The sequence below is a fragment of the Ischnura elegans genome, chromosome 11 (genome assembly GCF_921293095.1).
Source record: "Ischnura elegans chromosome 11, ioIscEleg1.1, whole genome shotgun sequence".
In the NCBI taxonomy this organism is placed as follows: Eukaryota; Metazoa; Arthropoda; class Insecta; order Odonata; family Coenagrionidae; genus Ischnura; species Ischnura elegans.
This window is the reverse complement of record NC_060256.1, coordinates 71984721-72002386: the sequence shown is the minus strand read 5'-3', so window position 1 is coordinate 72002386 and position 17666 is coordinate 71984721. Positions and strand designations below refer to the sequence as shown.

The following is a 17666-nucleotide window of genomic DNA, read 5'->3' as shown; positions in this document are numbered from 1 at the left end:
GCTAATGCGACTGAGCAACAACTATCCAATACTCATTACCATTCCAACAATGTTCCTTTAATCCTTTCCCTTACTTCATTTTCTGCCCCCTTATAGTACTCCTTTCTTTCTTAATGCCCCTTGATAAGGGCAGATGATCTGTACTGTATTCAAATTATTTATATTTTCTTCTGTTCTACCCACAAGTTTTATTTCCCACATTGACTGTGCTTACATTGATTCTTAATGTCCATTAATAGTTAATGAGGAAGAGTCAATGGTTTTATGCTTGATTCATACTCTGACTACAACCTGCTAAACAACTATCTTTAGCAGCTGGTGATCTCCTCCATCCTCAAAGACCAGAACCCATGGGTTCAGCAATTGGATTATCTTACTCACCTTCTGACCAATGTGTAAGTGATAACGCCATGCACAGCATTGAGTAAAATCTTTTTCTATACACCAAACTCAAAAACATAACTGCATATTCTCACATTACCTCACCACCACCAGTATACCTTACTATCAAATTAAAATCACAACTTGCATTATTGATCATATTACTATATAATGCATGGTATGAGTTTGCATATGTAATATTGACAAATTAAAAAAAACAATACTTCAGCTTATTTTAACGTCACTTATCTCATTTGTCATCGATAACAATTCAAAGAAATTCACAATTTAATTCATGATAGAACTTACAGATTCTAACTCAAACTCACCTTGAAATACATATCAATTTCGCCACAATTATGTACACAAGCTATGGCATAGTAGAGCCCCAAGAAAGCTAGCCTTTCCAGGCTTACCACTGAGGAAAATGCTGTTACTACTCATTGAGAATTAAAAAACCAAAGGCAATGGTTACTTCAACAGATGCTCAAGTGCCATATCAAAGGTGTTCATTTACAACTAAATCAATTTGAGAACTCACAGGATTTAGGCTTATGGAAGACATGCGGATAGTTCAGTTTACGGAAGATACTTCTAAAGCCAGGATGCTTTAAATCAAGGTTCCACTTTTAAAACTTAAAAATATAGACAAACTATAGATGACAGCAAAAATTTATTTTTTCATTTGGTCTTTACATATTTTCATTGCATTTAGAACTGAATTTTAAAACAACTTTATATACTACCTTAGAAGCATACTCAACAGTTCTTTAAAATATTCCCTCTTAGAGGTAATCGATTTTTCAACTTTCATAATCATTGGCAGTAAGTAATTGAGCCATTGTGGTCTATTTTCAACTTTAAAAGGATTCTATTTTCATTTATAATCTATCCTCAATGAGCATGGACAAGCTACAGGAACAAACATCAGTTTGAGGCAATAAAATAAATTCAACTTAAGCACCATTACTCTAAGGCTAATTTTTCATTTGATGAGAAATACCTACCCAGCTCCCCATCAATTGTACTAATGGTTATCATTAAAAATGAAACTCAATCTTGACTTATGCTCCAATAAAAACTTACAAAACAATAAAAGGGAGAAACAATAAAATACTGCCGGAGGCAACTACACCTCAGTTTGCAAAAGCTTACTCAACTAATGATGGCTGAAGGTAAAAATCAACGTCTAAAATAATTTGTTTTCAACATGATAATTGATAAACCGAAGCTGAGAATATAACTTAAAATCAAGCATAGATTTTCATCAGCACGAAATGTGATAGATACCACCAATACTTCACTGATACACAAATTCGCCGCGAACACAAAAATTAACAGATAAAACATGCAACAGTCATTTACCTCAAATTAACAAAAATATTTTGGGTGCTCTTAATAATTGTATTGTTCAAATTATTGTCTATTTTGTATCCATAATTTCAGCTCTTTATAGCTTTAAATACAGAAATAATACAGTGTCTAGAGGACACACTCGAACAAAGGATTAAGAGACAACAACTTACTTCCACTCCCAACCATTAGCAACAGACAACCATCCATTCAGATCTTCATTTGGATAGCTAATTTCTAACAATGAATATTCAAGATTTATATGTTTAAGAACTTTGTTTATTATTAACACCCAAACTTTAGACACTTTTTTACAGCTTGCTCTCTAGCCAATACAAGAAGGAGGTGGAAAGTTCTAACCCAAACACAAGTTAAAAATCAGTTATTGAAAGAGTTCATATTTAAAATATATACAATCAAGGTGTTAAAAAACAACTTTCCAACCACTCCTCTTTTTAAGCTGGCACTTGGAAAAAGACCACAACTGTTCTCAACTCTTCCAAAATCGAGCCCAGCCATTGGCCCCCCAAGAGGGATGAGCAGTGCATTCGCTGCCAGGTGGTCGGTGGTGGGGAGGAGGAGATTGAGGTGGGCAGAGGGTACGTGAAGGGGTGGGTGGGCCATCAGCATTTAATTTTTTTAATACGCACGGAGAAGGCTTGAGAGGCTTAAAGGCTCAGAAAAGCTTCCACGCCACCTCCCCACAACTTGCCCTCATCCACAGACAAAAAAAAAATTTTGACCACCACCATCACCACCCTCCCCACAAATAAACCTGTGCAGACTCTCCACCCCACCAAGGACAGCCCTTGGACCTTCCCCAATAACTCTTCTCGATCACTAATCGTCTCCAAGCACATTGTTGCACTCTCCCATGCTGCGCACACTCAAAACGGAAATGCCAACCACGACCACAGTCAACAACAGAACAATACACCTTTCCTCAATCTTCCTTCGCACTTTGCTCTTGCCCATTCCCTCTCGCGGAAACTTTTCATGATTTACTTCATCTTTTTTTTGTTCAAAGAGACTTTTTTCGCTTGGGCTCCGATGCCATGCTTCACAATACTGGCTCTCTCGCACTCTCCACTTGCACTCATGCATGCTCCTTTTAATTTTTCTCTTTTTTACCTCTCAGACACACACACTCAAACATCTAGCCAGGTGCTGCGGAAAAAAAAACGAGGGGCATTTTTTATATTTAATTTTTCACGTTCTCTCTCTCATGCACACAACATATGCCTGCTGTACACAGACCCCCAAGGGTCATTTTTTTCCTCAGGGCAGTGCACACCTCTTTGCCAATAGACCCACCCACCCTCTCCCAAATCCCACTTCTATTTCCCTGGGCCCTTCATTAACAAAGACCAAACAGGTAATAATCATGTAATCATTAACAACACGGTTAGACTAACCTAATTTTTTTACACCTAAAAACTACGTATCCAGTTTTTTTTTAAGCTTGGGTATTTCTAATCTTAAAATTCAATCCTTACACCAGACTTCGGACCGTTACTCTACTTTTTTCTTAAATTTCGAGCCGGATTCTAAAAGCCCTACAGGAGAATCAAAAGAAGAGCCTAGGCGATTTACAGTCTTCTGTAAGGAAATAGCATTGAACAAGATGATACTGCTTGCAACAACTTCAAATGTGATGGACAGGGACCAGTCCACACCAAAGCAAAAAGGGGATGGTTAATAAAAAGTGAGGGAAATTAAATCAATGGGATACTCAATGAAAGCTTAAACACTGAAATTTTCAATAACGTCTGATACTCATGTGTGTGCATGAAGACTCATTTCACTACTGAAAAAACACCTTTGAATAAGGCAACTTTACTGAACTTCGGAATGTCATCAAAGACTACTAAGCCAGGTAGGACGTCCGTGAATCTCTTCTGCTGACAGCAAGCAGGTGCGGCCAAAAAATGCTGGGAAATAACAAGAGGAGGATTGCAAGAACCTCCCTCTACTTTCCTTCTCTCTTTGTCTCAATAGAGCAGCTGAATGGGGCACAGTTGGTAAATTGGTGACTAATGGGCCACAAACAAGGTGGAATTATGTCAATTACGAAAATACAACTCACACTATATATGTATATATATATAATTTAGATCCCCATCCACAAAATAAATCAAAAATATTAAGACATACTCTGAAAAATGCAGCTGATGGATGATGTACCTGAGATGCCCACTGCAAAATATGCAAATCAATTCATGTAAACTTAAAAAAATGGTGAGAAGTGTTTGCCCAAATAACAAAGGGGTGATGAGAGTGGAGTGGCTAAGATGTGTCATGATTGATCTTTTACAAGTTCAAACCAATGGCTGAGGGAGGCCCGTATTTGAAACAAATGACTAACGGCAGTGGAACTCCCCACGAGCTACATTCCCTCGAGCCTTGAACATGATGATGGGCAGTATGATTGATTCTCCCTCAATTCAACGAGGGGAGACTTGGCTTAAAACACATAGGATGAACTGATTTGCCCCCTTGACAATTGTTAGCACAACACGATGTGGTGTTTTCAAAAGGAAGAGATGCTTATACACAATTTGGGAAATAATGCACACTTTAAATCCAAGTCGAAACACCACACAGTGAAACCTGCAGCAGGCAGCAAGGTGGTTGTTGGTATCTCAGGAGCTCGTAAGAATGAAAGGAGTTCAACAGGCAAATTGTTTACGCATGGGTAAGCAATTCATCTGTGCCACTTCCTCTCATTCCCCCATCCCTATCTCCTTGAAACATTTAAGATGTGGGGCACATAAAAATGCAGTCTACAATGATTCAAGGCGGACATTAGGCTCCTACTGCAGTGCTCTCGGAACAGACATGGGGAAACTTGCCAAAATGATTCAGCCAAGGCAATGCAGGTGTTGGAGGACTGATGAAAAGGGCTTATCAGATCTTGTTCCCACAATCTCCATATCAAGTGACATCCAAAACCTAGAGCAGAAGTCCCAAGTTAAACATACAATTAAAACCAATAAGAACCTGCCAGTATCCGAGAAATTTTAAACATTCTTTTAAAGACCATCGTTCCTGCACGGATGCTGAATAGTCGGAGAATTAAAATTGCCAACTCAACTAAAAACAGGACTACACTGGTCAAGATGGTTGAGAGCAGAAGGGAGAAAGGGGAAACTGCTGCTGTCGAGAGTAGCACAAGCGGGTATGAGCCACGTTTGTATGCTGTGCCACGACTATTCTTTGAGCAAGGAGAATAGACTGCCTTCAGAGGCAAAGAGGGCCCAGGGAAGAAGGAATAATCTCAGGCTACTCTTGCCGTTATGCACACTACAGCACTTTTTGTATTTTTTGGACATAGCCAGATTGTGAGGCTTTTAACTTTGTACAAGGCAGTACATTGAATCATTACACCGGTGACTTTTTCGTTTAAACTTCCAAGGTACAACTCTAATATATGAACATGTGTATGTGTATTATATTCTCATGTATAGATATTTATTTCTTCTTAATATATATAATTTCTTCTTCAACTTAACTTGTTCAGAATGATTCTTTCACAGTCCAAATTTCTGTTCCTAAACGGAAGCACACCTTCAGATCCATTTTTTGTGTACTTTATAATGACTACTGTACTCTGAAAACATGCCCGACGATCCAGAGGAAAAAAATTTGGATTGCTGGCTATACTACTGAGAAACCATCAAGGCCCCTACTGACACAGTCGCTAGGAAAAATGCTCATCTGAACCCTGGACTGCACATGCGATAAAACCTCAACACCTCAATAACAGTGTTATAACCCTGATCTAAACAAACTAAAAACAAGTTTAAAGTATAGATATAACAGCATTATCATATACATCTTGCAGATTTAACCAAAACTCTTCCTCATAAAATACATGACGATGAAACAGTCTAGCATTTATGCTGCACGGGTGAGATAAAACCACTTAGCATTTTGGTTGCACTAGCACCTCTCTCTAACCCATTCTAATGCACCTTCAACACATACTGGCCCCACAATGGTGACTACTCCACAGCCACCTGAAGCTGGTGCCAGACTCCCCTAGTCCCTCCCTGGAGGACACTGCATGTCGGCCCAGCCCAGTGGGCCACCGGTGGATCATTGGCCATCCCAAGCCCCAGTCTCGCCTGGCCGTTTGCCAGCTTGCCCATTGTCGGTCCATTCGTCCATAGTAGTCCCTAGTGGTTGCCTACTAAAACGTGGCTCCAGCAAAGCGTTTGGTTTTGATGATGTTCTGAGAGATGGGAGAGGAAAAGGGTGTAGGGGTTGGGGGTGCGATGTGACTTAGGAGGGGGGAGGGGCAGGGGAAACAACTCGGCTTGTCACTAGGAAAGGGTCGGGACAAAAAACAACGCCGGCACGAGTGCGCACGGCTCGAAAGGAATGGTGGGCATGTTCTGGGCAAAGGTCTCGTGAATTTACCTAGGTGAGGAGTGAGGGATGGAAGGGGTGATTCTTGGGACAGGTAGAGATGAGTCCAAAATTTACTGGTACTTGAGGAGTGTATGCTATTTTGAGGACTTGGTGGGAGGGGGGAGATAAAAAATTTTAGATTTTTGTGATTTTTCAACACCGAACATCACTATTGTGTGTGTTTGTGTGAGATTCGGGGGAAGAGGTTGGACTCTTGCCTCCGGCGAGGGTGAGTGGGTGGGGGGACCGATGAAGCAACATCACAACCGCCGCAAAGGAGATGCCTAAGACTTGGCGGGCGGCAGGCAGGCATTCCCCAGCCCATTTGCTCCCACGGGCCACTCTTCCTCCCTCCCCCCCTCCTTCCTCTCCCAGGCCTCTGCCGCCTCCTCCTCCTGCTGCTGCTGTGGCCCCTTAATAGTATGTCTCCTGCTCCAGCCATCCACCAGGATTTCGACGGAGGTAGAAGCGACGGCTCTCGTCATAGATGAAGATGGCAAGGGAGAAGGGCAGGGCCGGGAGCCACCAGGCGAACCTGCAAACATACACAGCAGAGTCATCCAAATGCCAAACACCATATGCTTACACACTTCCACGGTGGGAATTTCTCCTACCGGTTGGAAATTTTTGGGCACATGAGGACAAATTCTAATAACGATATATTTTTTCATACACTAATATTGCATTAGTAAAGGTTGGCATTTCTTTAATTTGATAACCATGTCATCAAGTATGAGATGGTATTTTGAAGGAGGCAACTGACAGCTCAGGTCATTTGCACCATGAGGGAAGGGCAGGTAAGAACGGGTGGAGAGAAACCTGGCGTCTGCATTAGCCTGCTCTTAATGAAAAGTGCCAAGGGAACCACAGCTTTTCGTCCCATCCGATGGATGGAGTGTCGCACTTGAAATGTCCTCCACCCAACATTCAAGCAGGGATCGGGCAGTCTCTGAAAATTCTTTGCCCCCGCTGGGATTTAAACCCGAGCCCACAGGGTAGGAAGCCAACACTCTAGCCACCACACCAACCCCATCCAAAACATAAAGTTTATATTGTTGGGACTAAACAAGAGAGATTCTAGAAAGGCCAGTTTACATGATACATTACCAGGTAGTAGTTAATGTCTATTTGCATGAATGATTTTTTGGACTGGAACAGAACATGCACGAACACATGAACCAAATTAGAACTGGTTCTATTTTCTGTGCATGCATTCGCACAAGTTTGGAAGTTAAATGGTGTATTTTTTGTTCATACAGTTAGACATTAACTCTTATGGGTTATTGTACCATGTAAACAGGCCTTAAACTTATTAAGGTTCATAATGAAGTATACATAGTTCAACTTCTTATCACTGAACAACAGATTTCTAGAGGTGAAATTCAAACATTTTATTAAATTTCCATGAAACTTCTAGCTAGTATTGCGGGAATGATGGAACACTATACGAGCTAACGCTCTCAATAATTAAAGGCTTAAAAAAACCTATGAGAGCAAATTTTCAATTTTGAGCATGATATTTAACTGCAGGGATTTCAACAGAAAATTAATAGGTTAAGAAAGAGGTATAGCTGCATGGATGGGATCACTGCTACTAAGCCCTTAACGTGGGGTTCATATTTTGATAGATGCCATTTGCCAGCATATGATGTAAGACACAACAAAAAATTTACTCACTTCAGAGGGAACATTCTCAATCCTTTGTCCATTCCAGGAGTGTATGACAAGAAAGCAGCCAACGCAGTTTCAAACAACAGCCCAAAGTTCAACACCCAATTCCTAGGGGGGGAGAAATTATTAGTAACATTTTCCATCAACTACAATCACACTATGCATTTACAGATAATTTTTTTTCTACATACTTCATTCCCTGATGAACAATTGAGTTTCGTCGGGTTTTGCAGATAATTAAGTCAGCCCACTGTACAATGACAATGGAGGCAAAGAAGGCTGTATGGCAAGTGTACTCAAGGGTCTTCCTGTCCCGGTAAGTCTGTAAAAAGAAATCAATAATCAAGAACTTATTATCAATTCATACAATTGCAGATCAGGTAATGCACCTTCACATATTTAACTTTCCACATATTCAAGTACAAAGATATGACTGATTGGGGATATACCCTCTGAAAGAGTGTGACTTAAATACAAAATTTGATGGATCAATAATTAATAATGAAAGACATTCATTTAGCTTCTTTGGGATTTTAATGTGGTTGAGGGTTATAAGGATTTAATAATTTAAACCTGCAGATAAAATTATTTGTTTCATTTAGAAATCAACAACTGCACCATTGAAATAATAGCAAATATTTAACCATTGAGCTGATAATGACAGAATACACTTAACACATCATATTATCCAAGATAAAAACTAATTTCTAAAAACTATTTCCTCTTCACAATAATTTGACAAAGGACGAGTGTGGTGGTTGTAAGTACTCACCCATTCTTGGCCATAGGAGTCAGTCAGATCATTTACAGCCTTGGAATCCCACTGCTTTCGGATTCCAAGGAGTTTCATTGGCAAGAAACCATTCTCTGCCATGATTACAAAGTATACAAAGAAGCCAGCAGCCGCTTGGATCATTCCAATTTGCCCATAGGCCATGGAAATTAGCCTTTGAGGAAAAGTTGAAAATTTGTGTTAGAAAACATCAAAACCATTGGGAGTAAAATAAAATTTTTAAAATGACCAAGCAAGCTACAAAATGCTGGTATCAAATGTTCTAAATGATGTAGCCATTATGAATGTACAGCTTCATGATCATGTTTTCATTATTGTTTATATGAGATTTTTTTACATACATTTGTGAGTTTAAAATTTAAATGATAAAAATTACTGTAAGCAAGCTATTAGGTGTTACATACCAAACCAACTGTTAGTATGAAGAATTAAAAAGAAAGTTAGAAAATACTTACATATTCATAGACTCTTCAGAGCCAAAGCCTTGAGTAGTCTTACAATGGACATTGATAAATTTATCACTTAAAACAATTTATTCAGATAATCCTTTGCCCTTTCAGGTCAATATTTAGCTTCTAAATAGTTTACTATAGGCTTAGCACAAGAACAAATATGCCCGATGTACAGAGCTAATTTATCTGTGAAGTTTTTTAAAGTGCCAATGTGAAGAAAATACTTTAGTATTGCTCCCAGAAGCCACTCTCCATTTTCTTAAGGACATTTTTTTGAGTATCAGTGGTCAACACATCTAAAATAATCTATACATCTAATACAGTGCACCACACTAGGCATTTAATACTCAACATAGTTAAAAACTGATTGCATTTTAAAAAACATAAGTATTGTTTCACTACCAATAAAGAGGCAACATGCGTTCATTGTTACGGTAGCCCAGTGTTGGAAGCAATACTATGAGGGCATAATCCTTCAAGTGAAAGTATTTTTTTTTTTCTTTTAGACTAACTCTTTGAAGGAAGATTCATAAAACGCTTCCTCATAATTACCCAAGTGCAAAATGTACAAGTGAAGTAACACAGTGTTCATAAGCACATTTTGAAAAAGGCAAAAAAGAGGGAATTTGTAAAAGTGTTAACACAAAAAATGGGAGACGTTCACACACAAATCTTCCTGCAAAAAATAAACTTCTGCTAGGTTGGATTTGGGGTTTAACTAACCATTAGCTAACAATGACAACACCAACTAACACAATGGAGAACTAAGCCTAGTCATTAAAAAAAACACCGTCATGCACATCTAACTAAATCACACCTTAGTACTTTTTAAGCACACTGATAAGGCTAGGCTTCTTTGATCGATTCTTTTGAGGATCAAAAACACACAGACTACTGCCAACTGTCAACATATAGAACAGCCAATCTAGACCTATGTGTCCATTCCAAACAATTCCATTCCTTTGCCTCTTGCTGTCAAAAAAGAGGCTTCAAGACAAACCCACCTGCGATTCACTAGATTATCTCTGTACGGGTCGCGAGGGCGCCGTTTCATTATGTCAGACTCTGGAGCTTCATAAGCCAGAGATATAGCAGGAACCTATAGGTATATAGGGGTATGGGTGTGTCAACAGGAGTTAGTAAAGTTAGAGGACATGCAGTGTAAAATCCTCTGAAACTGGGTACTAGAAGTCTCCTAGCTAAAAGACCCTAGAGAAGTATATATTTAAAAATCATTATCACTGTACTAATAGAGAGAAAAATTCTGCTGTACTAGTAGTAAATCTGCTGTCATACCATTAGAGGAATGAGATGAGGAGAAAGAAGATAGAGAAAGATATATAGGGAGTGTATTTCAATAGAGCGGAGGGAGGGGGGAGGAGGCTTAAGTATGCAATGATAATGCCATTAGGGATGATGTCAGTGCAATGAAAATATCAAGTGATGTCGACAAATTAAAATAAAATGCATGCTGGAAATAAAGAAAAGGAAGCTGATGGATTTAACGCATTTCATAATGGACCATGATTAAACTAATCAAACCGCGACGTAGATTCCTACTTACCTTAACATGAAAAACATGCCAATTTTAAAAATCGATACATTAATGAATAACTATCTGGTAAGTACGGACGAAGGGTAAGCAGAAGTTTAACAATTGCAGAGCAACTGCATTCTAGACAAAACTAAGTATGCCGTTGCTCCCTTAACAGTAAATATTTAATACCAACACCATACTGACAATAATAGGAAGGTAAAAATAAAAATAATAGCATCAGATGAGAAAAATGTTACCTTTCGTTTACAAGTTTATCTGTGAAAGGATTTCGGGGCTGTCGCTTCATGATATCAGATTCAGCTTCTTCATAGGCCAGGGAAATGGCAGGGACCTAACAAAAATGGCGTGATACGAGGAAATAAAAAATTAAATAAAACTGAGGTAAAACTCAAGGAGACAGAACAGGGAATTAAGGGTTACATTAGCATCCTCTCGTTAAAATACGCAGGACCAAAATATTGCAGGGCATACAAAGCAATCAAGCAGCATTGTGCAAGGTCAAAAATGACGATGTTTCTGAGACAGGAGGGGATAAGGTTAGGGATGGGATGTGAACGGGAACAGGGGTAACAACAACATAAACGCTCACAGAAATCCAATGAACATCAAACATGATTCAAACCATGAATTCTTAAGGGGCTGGAATCCTAGCAGTATAAAAAAAATCAAATTTTTAGTTTTTTTAATAAAAAAAGGATTTTTTTATCATTCAGAAAAACCAAAATTCAAACACTCACAGTTATAGAACTTATTTAGGGATAACATATCCACAGAGGGTAAATACTTTCAAAATAAAATCCTTAGGCAACAATGTCCAGAGTTAATTTTTCATTCAAGGGAGGTAAAACTCATAACTCATAATCAAATCCCACTGCTTGTTCTACCTTTGGTTTACTAATTTGTCAACAGCAGGATCTCGGGGAGGTCGTTTCATGATGTCTGCTTCTGCTTTTTCATAGGCAAGCGCAATAGCAGGCACCTGAAGTTTAATGCCTTCATGACTACTTTTTTCTTTATAGCAGAAAATTTTATAAAAAAAACTATGAAATGACTATTGAAACTAAGCAGTCAAATTGAAATTAGTTTGATCAGAATGATGCCCATCTTAGAATATTTGTTCTAGAAAGAGAGGAAATCCTCACTCATACAATTCTCTCTTTTATTCTCATGAATTGCCAATCAATTTTATTGAAAAATACTGCAGAATGAATTAATTTTTTTAAATCTTAACAATCATCCTAAAATGGGACATGCTAATATAAATATTGCTAAAATTTTCTAATTGTAAACTTTAAAGACCCCATTATTAACTCAGCATTGGCAGCAATGGCACCTTAAAAAGCAAGCTCAAATTATAAACATAAAAACAAAATAAATGTTTACAACTACGGATCTTTTTTGAAAGTATGACATTAATAAAATTTAGTTAAAATACCAATGCAATCCACAACTCCAAAATTAACTCCATCACTTGATTCCTGCTAAAGGATAATTTACAATCTGAAAATAAAATATGGAATATAAATAGGATTTCACATGGACCGTTGTGTAATCAAGAGAGACTTGCTAAGACCAATGGTACTAGAATTTTAGCATGCTACTTGGTACCAAAAGTTAAAAAGAGAAAAAATTTTAATCACTTGCAAGAACTAATATATTTAAAAACTTTATAATTCAGAAGCTTACAAATTGGCACTGACAGTTTACTTAGGAGCATATTACAAAAATGACTCTGTTGACAACTTACCGCGGACACTTATAGGGAGCTAAATCATCTTTTAAAGACCAATCAAATAAGAGGAAGCCAACCAAGCATACATTAAAATTGTGCTGTAAAATCCAAGGATATATACATGCATAAAAATGCTCCGATGTATGTATTTTAGTTTATGGATAGTTAAATACTCAAATTTGTTTATCATGTTTATATTATGAATACAGGTTGATGCATGGTGCAATATTTTTTGGCTTTAAAAAGAATCCAATAAAGACGAGGCTATTTGGATCCAAATGAAGTATAGATTGGAAGACTGAAAAAAGGTAATACTAGAGAAGTACTGGCAAATTTAACTGTAATGAAAAATATTTTTCTAAGTTTTTTTTTAGATGGAAAAAGTTAGAATAAGAGTTTAACTGTGGTGAGATGAAATGTTACACTGGAAGAGAGCTGTCTAGCCATACTAAGCATCAGACAATTGAATATAGAATACTTAATCAGGAAAGTTATGAATCTCAACCAATTGCCAGTAGCTGCATACTTAGTAAGGTGCAGAGAGGGAAGAGAAAAAAGAAGAAGAAAATGGAAGAGCATCAACCCATGAGTTTGTACATGCCCGGTTACCTTTCATTAACCAATTTGTCTAACCACGGATTACGTGGTCGTCGCTTCATTATATCTGATTCGGCTTCCTCATAAGCCAGAGAAATGGCAGGCAACTGATGATGAGAGAGAGCAAATAGACCTAACTCAATTTGATTGCAATGAAAATTGACATTCTTTGAATTGAAAAACTAGAACAAGGAAATAAAATTAGCCCCAGAATTAACTGAATGATTAAAAAAAATGAAGCCTCACAATTCAACCTTGGGAAAAAGATTCAACTCACTGGGCATCTATCATTCATTAAACAATGAGAGCTCTAGATGGGCAAAGATATCCTTGATTTTAAAGTTAAAATTATTTTCATCAGGTCTTAGCATATTAATGTGCCTCTTGAAATATTACTAGCATTAACTTAATGCATGGAAAGATTTCTATTTATTAAAGAACTAAAGATTGATTTAATACACTTATTTAAGGGCCTTATATTATCAGACAAGCATTTTATATTGGGTGGAATTCATCATAATATTTTCATTCAGAAGTAATTATCTGAAAAAAATACAAGGCATACACCATTTTAAGTCAACAACTTCATAATATTCACTGCAGGCAAAAAATTAAAGAAAATCAGTTTCCGAACAACAGGTTCTGAAATTCTGAAAATCCATTATGCCACACAACAAGTATATTGATAAATAGTATCAAACTATTCTTGACTTCTTACCATGTCAGTTCCCAAATCAATGCAAAGAATGGTGACAGTGCCAAGAGGAAGAGGTACATCAGCCAAGATGAAAAGCAGGAAAGGTGAAATTTCAGGAATGTTGGAAGTCAGGGTGTAGGCAATGGACTTCTTCAGGTTGTCAAAAATCAGTCGTCCTTCCTCTACACCAGTCACAATGGAGGCAAAGTTATCATCAAGCAGAATCATGTCAGCAGCTTGTTTGGACACATCAGAACCTGCGATACCCATGGCAACACCTGGAAGTAAATTTTAAAGGTTAAGTTTGCATGACTGCCTTCCATGCAAGATACTGAGTGTTAACTCCTTATGACAACAAAATTATGTTCAACGCAAATAAGATTTTGCCATTTTAAAGGAAAACAATTTTGTTCATGCAGAAGTGGGTATATATACGTAAGACCTGAAGACATCGATAGCAAAAAATATTGTGATGGACACAGATGGCAACTTTAAGGATATGAATGAATTGCATTCAACAATATTGAATTTGCAACAATAAATGTAAAGAAAAATGACCATTCATAAAACAAACCCTTAAGGAAAAAGTAAAGCACATTTTCCAAGAGATATTGGAAGTGATGAGAGTGCTAAGAATTGTACACATCAATTTGAAAACCTGGATGCAATCACAGTAGAGAAATTGAAGCCATGCTTTAAATTGTAACAGGAGAAATATGATAATTGGAGATAGAATTCATGTCTTAAATTGCTTTCCACGAAATTTGAAATGCACCTCCAGTTATTCTTATGTGATCATGCACCTAGTTTTTTCTTTCATTATCATTGTTAATTCAAAATGAGAAGCTATAGAAGAGAGTTGAAATTAAAATGAATTGATCAAGTGAGTACAGAGTAATGAAAAAGTCTTTCAGACAGTAGGGGAAAAGAAAAATCATCTTGAATCCCTAAGAAGATGCAACCTAATCGGCCAAAATCACGAGGAATGGCCTTTTGAAGACAATTGTCAAAGGACAAATGGATGGGAGGAAAAATAAAGTAAGGCCCAAAAAGATGATGCACATGCCATTTAAGGATATAAAAGAGAAGAAATACAAAATAGAAAATGCTAGCTTATGGTCCAGAGCTGCTTTTTTTGTGGCTCTCCACTCTGCTCTACTATAAAGGTTACTTTCTGGTCCTAAAAAGGTTTTTTTTACTGAGCACATGGTAAACTAAAGGCTTTACCACACTTGACCAAGACTATATACAGGTCGAATTATAATTCTCAAGAAAATACAAAGAAAATTAATAATTTATACAATGTAAAGTTCACAAGAAGCCAAAAGTTATCACTTCAAAGAAAATCATTTTTAAGTAAAACTAAAATATATGTAAAACTGTGTGCCACCATGGCAAGTTTTCCCCAAGCTAGGTCACTGCCACTAAATTTCCCAATAAAACTTTCCAAACAAATCTATAAGATTAATATCCAAAGACGTACCAATGTCAGCTTTTTTCAGAGCAGGAGAGTCATTCACACCGTCACCTGTCACAGCCACAATTGCTCCCATTCGCTGACAGCCTTCAACAATGATGAGTTTCTGCTGAGGAGAAGTTCTGGCAAACACAATTTCTGTATGATGCCTGTCAAAGAAAAGAGTATTTTAAGGTAGAGACCACCTCTTTCACAGAGTTTCAGCTTTTCATTCACATAGGGTTAACATTCAATTTGACTACACCAATTAATTCAATCTAGAAGAGAAAGAATCCTGAATTTTGGGACCAGTGTACATTAATAAAATTTGCAACCACTAAACCTTAAGTTGGCTGGGAGTCCTTCACATCTAATTAATGCTATCCTTAAGTACATATTAAGTATGTTTGTATCAAGGAGGTTTACCTCAAAATTTCATCCAGCTGGTCAGATGACAATTCTCTCAGTTCCGATCCGTGGACAACAGCTGCCTTAGCTTCCCTGGGATTGACTTCAGAAACTGGGATATTCAAACGCTGGGCAATGTCTTCAACAGTTTCATTTCCTGAAAAGCCAATTACATTACTGAGCACAAAAAATTGCTCCGTCCTGCAAATCCTGGGCATGTATAAATGAAGATTTCAACTGAACTCTAAATATTAACCCCTAATTCATTACTATTGTACATAAAAATGAACTGAGTGACTTCCTTCAAATACTAACCTTCAGAAATAATTCCAACAGACTTGGCAATAGCCTTGGCAGTGATAGGATGATCACCAGTAACCATGATGACCTTAATACCAGCAGAACGGCACTTGGCAACAGCATCAGGCACAGCAGCTCGGGGAGGATCAATCATAGACATGAGGCCAACAAATCGGAGATTTGAGATGGGGAAGTTAGGGTCATCACAGTCAAAGTGGAATCCCAGAGGGAATTTGTCAGACGGCAGCATGAAGTCACAGAAACCTGAAAATAAAGAGCACAAGAGAAATTATAAGTAAGATATATACTATCTGTGATATGACTGCATAACAAAAATGACAGAGAAATAATTTAAGACTGCATTATGCATTTTACTTTGACTTATGAATGATTTTGATGAGATTAACATCAACTACATGACATGAATAAACTAAATTCATTTGCTAAGTTTCACCAACAACCAGGATATAAGTATTGTACATTGCATTCCAAAATGATAAAAATATGGTTACTAAGAAAATCCTTCTTTTATTATAACTGCACAGTGACAAGAAAGAATCTCACCATTATAGCTTTTAGGAAATACAACACCATGGGTAAATAAAATGTTGAGTTCAAATTATCCTTCCGAAATTTTGGAATATGCTAATATCTTGGCCATCAGGCATCTTAAACTACATCGAAGAACAATATAAGCTATATAACCACTTGATACCACAATACACTAATGGATCCTATGCTGAAATACCCTAGCTTAGATGACATCATTTAGACATATTTAATTGTTTATACACTCGAATGTTCAGAGTTTTAGTTCAATAGGGTGAGAAGCTACAGTATTAAAATACCTAAAGCACAAAATCACAGTGAAATGAATGTTTTTCTTCGAGAGGAATTGGCAAAGAAATCAGATGTGATCAAGCCATTAAGCACGGGTTAGTTTCAAATGTAATGAAGAGGAGGAACACGGGAGAAACAATGCAACACAAGGAAATGGTAAGTAAGCTTATGATAAAAAACTAAGATGCCAATATGAAGCTTCAGTAATAATGAAGCAATTAGTATGGCTTACAGTAATTCCAGTGAGTTATTCACAAAACGATTTGTGTAAAAATTCATTCCAAATGGAACTAATTCCTGCCTCATGAAGAATGATACAATAGTAGTGAGAAAAAAATATCCTTAACTTGGCTTAGCAGTGAAAAAATTACCTTTTGCTAAGCAGTGAGTGAAATGCATCAAAAGATGGTAGTCAGTCCAACACCATCTTTAGAAAAACTGAAGGTTATAATCAACTAAATACCGCAAATGTATTTAGAAATGTTTCCTTATCACATATTAAACTAAACACGCACCCAAAACTCGCTCTCCAAGACCACCAAGTTCCAAGTAAGCATTGTTGAAAGCCTCTTTCATCTCTTCATCCAGAACCTTCTCCTTTCCGTTGATGAAGATGGTGGAGCACCTGTCCAAGATTCGCTCTGGAGCACCCTTCATCACAAGCAAGTGTCGTGGGTCATTTGCTTCTTCTGTTTCATGAATTGACACCTGGTATTTGTTGGTCGAGTTGAATGGAATTTCACACACCTTCTTGTTGCGCTTTCGGATACTCAAAACATCTCCAAGAGCCAATTCCATACATTTCAGAAGGGCAGCCTCAGAAGCATCACCATTAACTTCCCTGAAAGGAGAAATAGGGGATTAAGACACCAATAAACTATGGATGAAAATTGATTTTTCATCCAAATTTTATTCGTGACACAGATACTACTATAGGTATACAGCAGCAGCCCATTTTAGTGAGTCCATCATTTCTTAGCGATCAAAGTGATGTTAAGATTCAATATTAGGGACA

General features: G+C 37.4%; 1 protein-coding gene across 12 annotated transcripts in view; it reads right to left on the bottom strand.

Moving 5' to 3' along the window:
• Window positions 1–1035: 1035 nt before the first annotated feature.
• Window positions 1036–17666, bottom strand: part of LOC124168491 (sodium/potassium-transporting ATPase subunit alpha) — a 357715-nt gene continuing 341084 nt past the window's right edge. For 8 of the 12 annotated variants that reach the window (XM_046546806.1, XM_046546804.1, XM_046546800.1 and 5 more), the window contains 10 exons: window positions 17167–17492; window positions 15827–16075; window positions 15530–15668; window positions 15131–15273; window positions 13669–13925; window positions 10858–10952; window positions 8591–8765; window positions 8010–8140; window positions 7825–7926; window positions 1036–6682 (listed from right to left, as the gene is read on the bottom strand). In XM_046546806.1, coding sequence (XP_046402762.1) covers window positions 6562–6682; window positions 7825–7926; window positions 8010–8140; window positions 8591–8765; window positions 10858–10952; window positions 13669–13925; window positions 15131–15273; window positions 15530–15668; window positions 15827–16075; window positions 17167–17492 — 1738 coding nt within the window. In that variant the 3' untranslated portion in view covers window positions 1036–6561. Of the gene's footprint in view, window positions 6683–7824; window positions 7927–8009; window positions 8141–8590; window positions 8766–10067; window positions 10163–10857; window positions 10953–11505; window positions 11601–12962; window positions 13058–13668; window positions 13926–15130; window positions 15274–15529; window positions 15669–15826; window positions 16076–17166; window positions 17493–17666 lie in introns of all 12 variants that reach the window. The other 4 variants (XM_046546807.1, XM_046546798.1, XM_046546797.1 and 1 more) reach the window with 3 other exon arrangements.